This window comes from Nymphaea colorata, chromosome 1, assembly GCF_008831285.2.
Source record: "Nymphaea colorata isolate Beijing-Zhang1983 chromosome 1, ASM883128v2, whole genome shotgun sequence".
In the NCBI taxonomy this organism is placed as follows: domain Eukaryota; kingdom Viridiplantae; phylum Streptophyta; class Magnoliopsida; order Nymphaeales; family Nymphaeaceae; genus Nymphaea; species Nymphaea colorata.
The window spans coordinates 25,164,671-25,176,632 of record NC_045138.2 but is presented as its reverse complement, the minus strand read 5'-3'; the positions used below and the strand labels follow the sequence as shown (position 1 = coordinate 25,176,632).

The 11,962-nt window shown below is 37.6% G+C and overlaps 1 protein-coding gene across 1 annotated transcript; it reads left to right on the top strand.

The window, feature by feature from the left end:
• The first annotated feature begins 6,225 nt into the window (after positions 1 to 6,225).
• Positions 6,226 to 11,962, top strand: LOC116264808 (probable beta-1,3-galactosyltransferase 3). Its single transcript, XM_031645220.2, has 11 exons — positions 6,226 to 6,883; positions 8,317 to 8,407; positions 8,571 to 8,635; positions 8,751 to 8,962; positions 9,056 to 9,119; positions 9,804 to 9,876; positions 10,181 to 10,301; positions 10,382 to 10,469; positions 10,553 to 10,678; positions 10,758 to 10,867; positions 11,568 to 11,962. The coding sequence occupies exons 1-11, from the start codon at positions 6,768 to 6,770 to the stop codon at positions 11,714 to 11,716; spliced, it is 1,215 nt and encodes a 404-aa protein (XP_031501080.1). The 5' UTR covers positions 6,226 to 6,767; the 3' UTR covers positions 11,717 to 11,962.

Sequence of the window (11,962 nt, the reverse complement as noted above, 5' to 3'; positions counted from 1 at the left end):
TGGTCGTAGTCTCTCTCTCTCTCTCTCTCTCTTTCTCACACACTCTCTCTCTCTCTCAGCCTAATTTTAGATATGAACATCATGTTTCTGAATTTTTCCTGATGTATGCCACACTTGCTGACAACTACCAAGCAGTGGCGTGAGGTTAATATCCATCATTTTTGAAAAAAGGGTTCTTCCAGACTTGTAAGTGGTTTTAATCTCTTTTCAGAAAAGGAAAAGGAAAGTGGCATGGTACGGTTATTAGTATATATGTCTTCTCTCTCTCTCTCTCTCTGTGCTGTGCCATGTGCCAAATGATGGGCAGCGCAAATAGTCAGTTCAGGCAGTGTGGAGTGGGCTTACCCCCGGTCTATCCCGAGGAGTCTCTCTTTCTGGGTGGCATGAAAGAAATGACGAAGGTGTTTAAACATTTTGGTTGTCTGGAAAGGTATAGCCAAGTGATCTCTTAACTGTGAATTTCTCAATATCTTATGTGAGATTAGTACTTTAAGATTTTTTAAAGTTTTTTCTGTATGAGATTTTTTTTCTCTCATCTTTATAAAGTTATATATTGTATTTAACAATCAAATGTTATCCGTGTTCAATGCGTTCATTTACCCGAATTTTGTCCACGGGCTATTACCCGGTTGTGGCTGTTCGATATTTCTTGAAAGCCATTGATTTGGGGTTGGGGGGGGGGAACGATTATCCTGACCTGAAATATCACGTCGAATAAAAAAGGTTTGTGATAGGGAAAGTTGAAAATCCACTTCATCTAAATTCAGTGAGGATATTTTTTGGCGTGTAGAAAATACATCTATAATAATAATAAAAAAACCATCTTTTGTTGCACGGCATCCAAGTTTTTTCATGTTATCGGCTTCTTTGACTTAGAATTCAGGATTTGTTCCGGTGAGGAACGAAAAGCTGAGGCTCCCCTTCTTCTCCACCTTGTCTTGAAGGTCAAAGACTGGATTGGCTTGCCACCTTGTCTTGAAGGTTTAAGACTGGATTGGCTTGCAGAGAGGATTGATGCCTACGGAAATCGAACTTTCACTGGTTATTGGTTTGATCAGCTATGCCAAACGCCTGAGAGGTAGAGTTTAAGACTTGTAAAGATTTGGTTTACCATCCAAGACTACCACAGGTGGTAATAAAAAGCGAATATCATTCTGCGGATCAAGTTTAAATTCTACCATTATGGTTTCTTATGATGTGTTTTCTTGGTGGGAGTCACTCTTGTCCTCACTCTTGTCCTCACAGGGAACAGATTGGCCTCTGAAACTTCTTGATTGAAAAAATTAAAAAACTGCCTTCAATAATCTCATTGCTGGTTCACCAAAAGACATCTGGATCCCACATTTATGAGCGTTGTCTTCACTGTCCCACTAATCTTTGTCGTATTTTCTCCCATACTTTCAACCGCATTTCTCTATAAAAAAAAAAAAAAAATAATCCATTGGCAATTTGAGATATAAATGAACCCGCTTTTACATAGTTAAGACACTTGAAATAAGGTAGAGAAAAGTACGTCTAAAGTTGTAGTTGTTGCATTTCAACCATAGGTTTCCTAAACTAATTAAAGTGACTTGTACGTAAAATCTCCCTTCTTGAGCACTCGAAATGTACAAATGAAGTTGACTTTTCATACTTCAAAAATGTGCATTTGAATATGTTGGAGTAAAACATGAATACCAATGTAATCACTCCAAAGCTGCACTGTAAAAGAAACTCATTCGGTGAACGGGATGGATTTATGCAGTTACTGACTGCGAGTTTCATTTCGATTGGTTAGAGCTTTGAAAAAAACAAAAAAGACAAATTCGATCAGAGAGGTTCAGTTTATTATATTGCCATAGGTGTCGGATTCTTTTGGACTGGTGTCACTTGGCATAATAAATTATAATAGCTGATCTCTCTTGAAATCTAGAGCTGGATCTGCATCTAGTGGCTACAGCAAATCGTTTCCTCATCCTTTGAAAATGTGGCAAATTTATAAGATACACAGACCCACTTTGAACAGAAAGACCATCGAACATTTGAAGAATGACAATAGATAGAGTGCCCATAGAGTCAAAATGGCACTCCAGTCCCTTAAATATAAGAACAAATCACAAAAATAAAATAGAAAAATAAAATATACAAGACAACAGTACAATAAAACATAATAAGGAAGGTGGGTAGAAAGTGGATAGACAAAGTGGTAGAGTCACCTAGCAACAAACAAAAGATGGTGCCATAGCATCATATCAAGTTAGACATCCCTTATATAAGGCGTGCCATAGAATCTGACCATCAGGATGCGCCCCGAAGACCTGGTTGTTGCGTTCCTCCCAAATGCGCCACAAAGAGGATATAGGCCACAAACTCTAGTCATGACACCAAGGAAAAAGCAAGTGAAGAGAAAGACAATAGAGAAGAAGAAGGCGAATGGAAGACAAGTTTGAAAAAGTAAGAATAAAAGAAGATCATGTAGCGTCAAAAACACTATAAAAGAAAAAACATGAGGTACGATAAAAGAGAGAGAAAAGTGAAATTGCAAATAGATCAACTAAAAAAAATGTCATTTTGTTCTCTTATGAAAAAAATACTTTTTTCAAGTCAACTTCAATATTTTTTTTATTTGAGTATTTGCGTTTCTAAACCATTCGATAAATTCAAGCAGTTGCTGTAAAAGAATTTACTTTACTTTCAAAGGACTTCACATTTGCTGGGTACATGAAAAAGATCTATCGAACAATATTTAAATGCTCACACGAATCACTTGCTTTTAAATAGTCCTGAAGAAGAAACAGAGCTACCACGACAATTAATAGCTGACTAGTTATTGATAAATTTTTTTGCAGTCTCCCGTCCTTGTCAGGGAGTACGCCCAACTTAAATCCTTTCTAGCAAGATTTCAAACATCAAAACTATGCATACTCAAAATTGCTTTAAAGAAAAACAATGCGAACATCCATATTTTTTAAAAATTATCTAGACCTTGGGAGTTGGGGCACATGAAATCAGAACTCCAATCTGGACCTCGATTTGAACCATGTGGCTGTGGATCTATATCCAGATCCTGTAGGTTACTAGCCTTTATAGCTGACGCCAGTCTCAAGAAAATAATCACATCTTCTTTTCTCCTCCTTGAACTTGCTTATTGTAGCGGAAAACAGAATGATAAAGATCATATGTTATTCCAAAGAGCGCATAAATTTACGAGACCTGCACAATATGCTTTATGTGAACGACGTAAAACATTGAGGCAATGCATTACATTCATAAAATATCACCCATTCAACAAAGAAGTTCGTACGATTTAATGTCCATTGATTGGATTCGGCTTTAAAAAATGTTGGATACGAAAAAAATAACGTCCAAACAAGAAATTTGATCACATTTAAGAAATGACAGTTGATTCACTTCCGATTCAGTTTTAAATAAATATTTTGATAAAATACCGATACAGTTTCAAGTAAATATCTTATATCTAATGTTCATATATTTCCAAATTGGCTCTTAACATAAGTTTGGATTTGATTCGGAAGTAAAAAGTAAACGTGTGTTGAATAGATTGAAATTACGAATTTAAAAGTTAGTTGGATTTGGATTGCTAGATACTTTTATTCGTTGGCATTCAAATCTGAATTTGAACAAACATTTGATAAATTGAATATATCGACGAGTACATCTATTTCCAGCTGCATTTAATCAAATTGGCAAACATTATTGGGTTGCATCTCATTTTTTCCAACTATCAAAGTGTACCAAAAATGATATATGCTTGTCGACTCGTGATTTTGGCTCCACATATGAATGTGGAATGTCACACAATACAGAAATAAGAAACTCTGAAATTCAAAGCTCAAACTAGTTTTGACGTATAAAAAAAGCAGAGCACTTAACTTTTTTTTTTCATGAATTTTTAATAAAATAACTTTAGACTTTCAGCATCCTACAGAATTATGACATCGGGAAAAAAGAAAAGCGGCGAAGATTTTACTTCTCGAGAAATCGTTTGGTCGGAACAAGTCCGAGGGATAATTTGTCACGGACAAGAACGCCCTTGAAGTTTCTTGAAAATGTCAAACGACGGAAGAGGCAGGTAAACTTTTTAAATATCATAAAATTATTATGAACCACTGCTTCATTGCGCACACTGTAAAGTAGGGCCATTCACGCCATATTTTATTAAAAAAAATGTGGCCCATTGTTTTAATGTACATTTTTAAATTTCTTACGCCTCAATTATTTCCCTTCATTTTTTTTGTTTTTATTTTGTTTGCATCAGTTGTTTTCTTTTTGGAGTTAGCACGTGCTAGCACGTGCTAACTACTTGAAATTTGAACATCCATCGACGAACAGCGGCGATTTGAAATATTCAATAATGTGGAACGGGCCAAACAGCAAAGATCTCCGAACAATTCTCGTTATTTCCATAATAATCTTGAGACATCTAATGCCTCCAGTTGACCTCTACCAAATTCATAAGCGTGTGTTGAAATCAATAATATTACATCTTTAGATTTGATGTGTCAACAAATCTATGCAAACTCCATTATTTATCAAACTAAAGATCTCCAAGTCCCACATAATATCCACATATAAGATCCTTTTTTAGTATTTTGACCACAGCTAAGTCCAACATCAAACTATAAATCTGTAATCTTAATTCCATAAATCTAGACTTTCTACTAGATCTAAGACAATCATCCACTTAAAAAATCAACTTGTGTAACCCATGCTAATTCATTTACAAGTCAAATAGGATACTCTCTCTCTCTCTCTCTCTCTAAAGCTACAGCTAAAGAGTTAAACACAGGTTCTTACAAGTGATTAATTTGGCATATTGTTCATTTTGTTACAAGCATGTCTTTGCTTTACGAGCAGGTATGCTTCTTACCAAGTTGTTGGCGGTCTTGGCAATAAATTAAGCTGGCCGGAAGGCGATCGCATTTCTTCAATTCTTATAACTGGTTTCTTTGTTCTCCTTCAAATATTCAAATATTGTTAGGTTGTCACTCTCCTGACCACTCAGTTTCTTCCCAGCTTCGGACAAAGTTTCGATGTTAATTGCCATGAGCTCACTCTCATGACCATGTAGCGGTCCGCCAGTCACTAGAAGCCACACCATTCGAGAAACTTGCGGGGGTCATTAAAAAGAAGAAAACTAAAATAATAGAGAAAAAAGACAAAGTAAGTGAAACAGGAGAATATAATGCTCCATGTCTGGTCCTATCAATGGTAGGTAGGAGACTAGTTCGATTCTCATGAAAGCTAATTTCTTTGGCTTGATCCTCACCAGCACCACCAGAAGTAGATACAAACTATGAACATGAGGAAGATTTTGTTTAGTAAACAAAAAAGGAAAAGAGCTGAATGAGGGTCATGTCGTAGAAGCGAATGCGAGTCAGCATGTTCTAAATTCTATAGTGGCACATTTTTAAACAAGAGATGTGTCCAGTAATCTTCACATCCAATTATAACCAGCAACCCTAATAAACAAACATCACAAGGAAGATGGGGTGGAAGTAAGCATCACAAGGAAGATCAGGTGAAAGTTATTCCAACTACTGCACAAAGATACTCATCTGCTACAGAGAAGGAGGCCTTCAGCTTTCCAGCCAATCCACGTACTGTCAAAGTCACCTGGAATACAACGGAGGCGAACAATTTTGATCTACAAAGAATTTGAAGATTGTTGTGTTTGGTTACCAAATGCCTTCAAATTGACGCCCATATGGGAATATATATATACATATATGTATGTTCTTGAAATGGTCAGGACCTATTGATATATGATACATACAGATAATCTAATATGAGACATGCAGCGAATTAATATGGTAAACAAAGGGACAGTAAAGCAAATGGTAAAACTTACAAACTTGTGGACGGTAGGTGGAACCGACTGTATTTGAATGAATTAAAAATGGGTTGCTTAGGATCCAATTTTACTGTGTCCCATGTCAGCTCATTAAAAAAAAAAAAAAATAGTAGATAGGACATGTTTGTATTTGGGCCAAACCAGAGACGCACTTTTTGCCATTTATTTTCCCCAGAATACACATTAGATAAAAATGTTTTGGACGGTGTTCACCATGTACCTTCTCAGGAGATAAATATTGCCGTAGATACGCTTAATCTGATTTATCTTCTTTTAGGAAGTCATCAGCTACAGAGCCGAACCAGTTTCAAAAATAGAGATTGATTTAATATATAAGGATTTGAATCGGCGCCGGAGAGGGGACGATAGAGTCATTATAGGAGGTTGGAGGCCTAGTTGGTGGGTGGCTTTCCTCGCCCATCTGTCGTACTCTCTTCGCTTGGTCGTCGTCGCGGTGGAGCTCTATCAGAAGCCGAGCGACCAAGAGTCCGTCGTTTTGCACCCCCAAAATCTGCAGACCATCTCCTTGAGCATTCGCCTCTGTGCCCTTTTCTTCCTTTTTGGTTTTTTCACTCTCTTCTTTGGTGGTGGGGACACCTGAACATTTGCCCAATTCCCCATCTACCTTTAATCTTTCCCCTTAATTATTTTCCCCATTCTTGTTCCGGAAAACAAAGGGGAAAAGACATCCAAGAATAGAAAGGCTAAGCTCTCTCTATCATCATCGTTACTTTCCGGTTGCTTGCCGCCGTTGGCACAAACGCGAATTATTGCTAGTGGTGGATCTTGGGGAACGCCAGATCCTCATTCCCCATATCCCAATTGCAGTGGGTGCTTCCTTTGAAAAATAGAGAGGAGAATTTGTTTGGGTCAAGCTGTTTAATGAGGATTAGGGGAAGAAGAAGGAGATAGGATGTCTTGGAAGAGCAGAGGATCTGAAGCATCCTTCTCCCGGAATGTGGTCTCGAAAAGATGGACTCTCTTCCTCTGTCTGGCGAGCTTCTGTGCTGGACTGCTCTTTACCAACAGGCAAGTCTTCCCTTCTTATCATTTTTTTTTTCTTCAATATTCCCTTTTGTTATACCACCATTATTTTCTTTACATGAATTTTGGTTGCGGCTTTCATTGATCTTCAGTATGGTTCGGGTTTCCGTTCTGTGTTTGCTAATGTTTCTTTTTAAGCTCTAGGTTTGTCGGTTAGCTGGTGGGAAATATTAGATGGCGTCTTTGAACTTTGATCTTATTTTCTTGAAACAGATATGTGGTTGACCTAGATTTCGTACTAATCTTCTGAGAGTCGCTTGATCTTCATTTGCTAAAGTTTCGGTGCAAATAGAGTCTTTTAGTGTTGGATAGATTAAAGATAAGTCCGATCTTTTCACTCCTCAAATCCTTAATGAGACTATCGCCCCTTTAGCAGACTAGATCTGGCACTTTGCTACTCTTTAGTTCTTTGGTTTTTTTTCCCTCTCTTTCTAAGCCCATCGCAAAGCTCATCTTGGTTCTGTGTGCATATTGAAAGGTGTGTAGCAAGTGATTGCCGAACTTCTTTAGATGATTAAACGCCAAAAATTCATTATGCGAATCAATCGTGGCACATGATTGTTCATTTTGACGAGAAACTTGGTGAATCGTTGGGTAGGATATTAAACATAATGAGAAATTATTAGGACGTACGGAGCGTTTTCATCTGTTGCAAATCCACTGATGTGCATTGGTCGAGTCAGGCAACTGGAAATTAAATTATTCATCATTTACTTACTCTGGAGTTAGAGTTTGATTTCCCAATCTATCTTTTCGTAGTGAAAGTGCATTGCAGATCTCAATTCGTCAGCAGAACTTTCACTGACTAAATTTCTGTTAGTTTAGCATTTGTTTACTGCGATGTCCCACTCAACCAATTAGCGAACTGGAATATTAAGAGAATTCATGTGGATGACGTGAAGAGATAGTCAAGTATCTTGATGTGATGTCCTTGGTGGAAATCCGATGATGATTTTGAACTCATTGTCATTCTAGAAGGCTTCTTCTTTTCGGCCATCTCATGGGAGATGTTTTCATGTCCTGGAGATGTTGCTGCATATGGGCATTCTTCTGTAAATTTGCATTAAGGTTCATCCTTTTTTTTGTTTCTTTCTTCTTTCAGATGTTGGGAAACGCCTTTTGGCCCTTCCATTTTTTTTAAACCATAGTTTTTACTTGACGTTTTTCAACTCTCTCCACAGTTTGACTGAACGAAGGGGCTAAATACCTTATTTGATCTTGCTTTTTCTTTCATGTATTCTCATATCCATGATTTTCTGATTGTAATGTTCTGTTGGAGCCTTGTGTTAATGGACGGAAACAGAGTCATCATGCAAGTAATACTTATATTCTCATAAAGGATAAGCATTTAAGAGAAGGAGGAGATCATTGAAAGGAGTCTTATTTACTAATTTTCTTTTTCACACAATGTGCAATAGGATGTGGACTGTACCTGAAGCAAAAGACATTAGGGTGACCACGGTTGAGGAAAAGCTTAAATTGGTTTCGGAAGGGTGTGACCATCAAGCTGTAAGCAGCTCCTTCTTACTTTCATGTTGTCAATTCTCCTTATGGTCTGTGTTGGTTGGTTTGTTCAGAATGTTATTGAATTTTCTGCTCCCAATTTCAGTCTTTTCAAATACATTTTTCAATATTTAACAATATGCAACTTCTATTGATACCCTTTCATCAGAGACAGGAGAAGGGAGACCCAAAAGATATCCTTGGGGAAGTTTCAAAGACTCATCATGCTATCCAGTAAGTTAAGCAAGTCCTTTCATATAATTGAACATCATGTGGAATACTTGAGGCCTCTCTTTTGTCTTTAACAGTGAGCATACTTCAAATTTCACATAAAATGTGATTATTGCAGAACCTTGGACAAGACAATTTCAAATTTGGAGATGGAATTGGCAGCTGCAAGGGCAGCACATGAGTCAATACTCAATGGTTCTCCTATTTCCGAAAACCCAAAGGTTGCACAGACAAGTGGAAAAAGACAATATCTAATGGTTGTTGGAATAAATACTGCCTTCAGTAGCCGTAAACGAAGAGATTCAGTTAGAGCTACCTGGATGCCACAAGGTTGGTAGCTTAGTAAATTATTCTCTTTTGGGCAGTAGTGGTCACTTGTCGTCTAACTCAATGGAACCGGTGTGTTGAATGTGGTAAAATCAGGTGAAAAGAGAAAGAAGCTTGAGGAAGAGAAAGGCATCATCATGCGCTTTGTGATTGGTCATAGGTGATCAATTCATATACTTAAGCTTTTAGATATGAGATAGTTTATATTTGTTTACCTATTTATCTGTCGCTCTTTATCTTATTCTGTAAATTTCTTTATGAGCCGAGACTTTGCAACTGTTTTCCTTTTTCAGTTCAATCTTATTGTGGTTCATATTGGTACTTTTCTCCGAGAGTGGTCATATATTTGGACCATTAATCATGAAATTCTTGCATGATATTCCACAATCAAGCATGCTATCACAACTAACTTATATAGGTTGCCTTGTCATTTTGTAATTATCCTCATTTTGGTGGTTAAAGTTGAATTTTACAATGTGTAAGAGGTATTTGTTCCTTGTCGTTATATGTCAGCATGAATGTGGGTCTACTTGGTCTTGGGAAAGTAGCTGCTAGCCTGCTACAAGCCTAGAGCCTGTCTAAAATTATCGAGTTAATTTTTGAAAATGATGGATATGTTCATCTTCAAGTTCTTGGTATAGCTTTTAAGCTGTCAGGTTCACAAAAGTGTTTAGATTAGTCTATTTGTTAGGTGGTTAGTTGCTTTTAAGCTTGATACTTTAACTGTATTGGCGACAGGCTTACTTTACAATTTACATCTTCGCAATTATGCACTTTTTGGCAGGTTTTTATCTGTTTCATGAATTAAAACATTTACAACTGGAAATGTATTTGTTGTATGCAGTGCTACACCTGGTGGCATTTTGGATAAAGCCATTGAGGCTGAAGACAGTAAACATGGGGATTTCCTCAGGCTGGTATCTCTCTCTCTCTTGCTCTCTCTTTCACACACATGCACACACAGACACACATTATATTGCTGCAAAATGCAGATTTGGTGACTTCGGTTTGAGAATTCTGGTGTTCTGGAATGTTTTGCCTTTTCTCCCTTCCAGTTACCTATTTTTGCAGGATATCAGTACTTGTATCTTCTGGCCCTTGTAATAGTTTGATCCACATTTTTGTCTTTAATTATCACATCTACTCTTTCTTAGAGCTTTTGGTACAGTGGATACCATATCTATTTATGAGGACATTCTGATGCACCTTTCTGATGCATAGGACCATGTTGAAGGATATCTTGAACTCTCTGCAAAGACAAAGACATACTTTGCTACTGCTGTTGCAAGGTGGGATGCAGATTTCTACATCAAGGTTGATGATGATGTCCATGTGAACATAGGTAAGGACTTACTTCATACTCTTATGTCACATGCCTTATGTGTTCAATATGTTGACCCATGTGTTTTGATATTGGTGCAGCAACACTAGGAACAACATTGGCTACTCACAGATCAAAGCCTCGAGTTTATATAGGGTGTATGAAGTCTGGCCCTGTCCTTGCACAGAAGTAAGTTATGTTCAGTTTATGGGATGGCAGTTGTCTGCTATAAGGCTTTGTTTAAGTGTCTTATTTGAAATTGGTATTATCAGAGGTGTCAGATACCATGAGCCTGAGTACTGGAAATTTGGTGAGGAGGGTAACAAATATTTCAGGCATGCAACTGGTCAACTGTATGCGATTTCAAAGGACCTGGCCACATATATATCAATTAATCAGTAAGTGAGCAATCACTGTATGCTACATCTTTTGTGGTATCATGCTTTTAACACAGTAATTGCAACATCTGAATTTCAGGCATGTACTGCACAAATATGCAAATGAGGATGTTTCGCTGGGTTCTTGGTTTATAGGATTAGATGTAGAACACATCGACGATCGCAGGCTGTGTTGTGGTACTCCACCTGGTAAGTTCCTTCTTGTAACTAATTGACTTCATTCTTACTTGATTGTCCAGCATGGGCAATAGCACCTGCTGGTTTTCAAGTGAATTGGCATATATCATTTTGCAAGTTAATCAAGGGATTCTTTTAGTGGCAGTCAGAACTGCCTGTTCAACTTAACCACTTCAAATATTTCTTTTGCTGCAGATCTTTTTATTCAATGTGGAGCATACATCACATTATTACTAACCTACCTTGATGGTCCTGGAGTTCACATGCTCTCTTCTAGTAGTCTTATGTGAAATGAGAATTAATTGTCACAACAATTTTGCCATATTTTTTGTCCTTCCTAACTCTTCCACAAAAATATGCTCACAGTTTGTCATCATCCTTTGTTTACTCTATTTTGTCGTTGGTGAATATGATCACACTAACCAATCCATAGGGCCTTGCTATCCTTTTAGCTGGATTCTTTTGGTTCATAAGCTCTTTAAGGTATACACTGTTTGGATGTTGGAATAGCACTTTTCCTCGCTGGATTTTACTACCTCAGCATGTGCCCAACTTGCCTTTGAGTCTTATATAAATCATGGCTTCTGTCATTTGCATTGTGACATTGGATGGTTCAGCTATTCACAAGTTACAAGCAACTTTGTTGAGCGCAAATCTCAAGCTAGAAATATACGTGTTAATTACTAGTAACTTTTGCTGGTTTTTGTTGCAGATTGTGAGTGGAAAGCTCAAGCTGGAAATATCTGTGTTGCGTCATTTGACTGGAGATGCAGTGGCATATGCAACTCTGCCGATAGAATGAAGGACGTTCATCAACGATGTGGCGAAGGTGAGAGTACAATGTGGAGTGCAGTTTTCTGAGTTGGAGCTGCTAGATTGCTGGCCGGCCTTGTAACACACTGTGCAGAAGCCTTGCAGAAAAGCTCTTTCTGTAGTTTTTCATCTTTTGCAAGCAATGTATGTAATTCTCCTGTATCAAATAGAGCAGACATGAGGGGTCCTTTCTACTTTTGGCAGAAAAGAGCCCTAACTTGGAGCAGCCGGAGAAAAAAGATGCTTGTAACCATTCTTTACAGCCATAGATATCAACTTATAATTCTTTCTACA

Bases quoted from the DNA above. Each gene is read 5' to 3' on its own strand.
- LOC116264808 (XM_031645220.2), top strand. From the start codon at position 6,768: ATGTCTTGGAAGAGCAGAGGATCTGAAGCATCCTTCTCCCGGAATGTG. The intron at 9,120-9,803 runs GTGATCAATTCA...TGTTGTATGCAG, and splicing joins CGCTTTGTGATTGGTCATAG to TGCTACACCTGGTGGCATTT. The intron at 10,302-10,381 runs GTAAGGACTTAC...ATATTGGTGCAG, and splicing joins TGATGTCCATGTGAACATAG to CAACACTAGGAACAACATTG.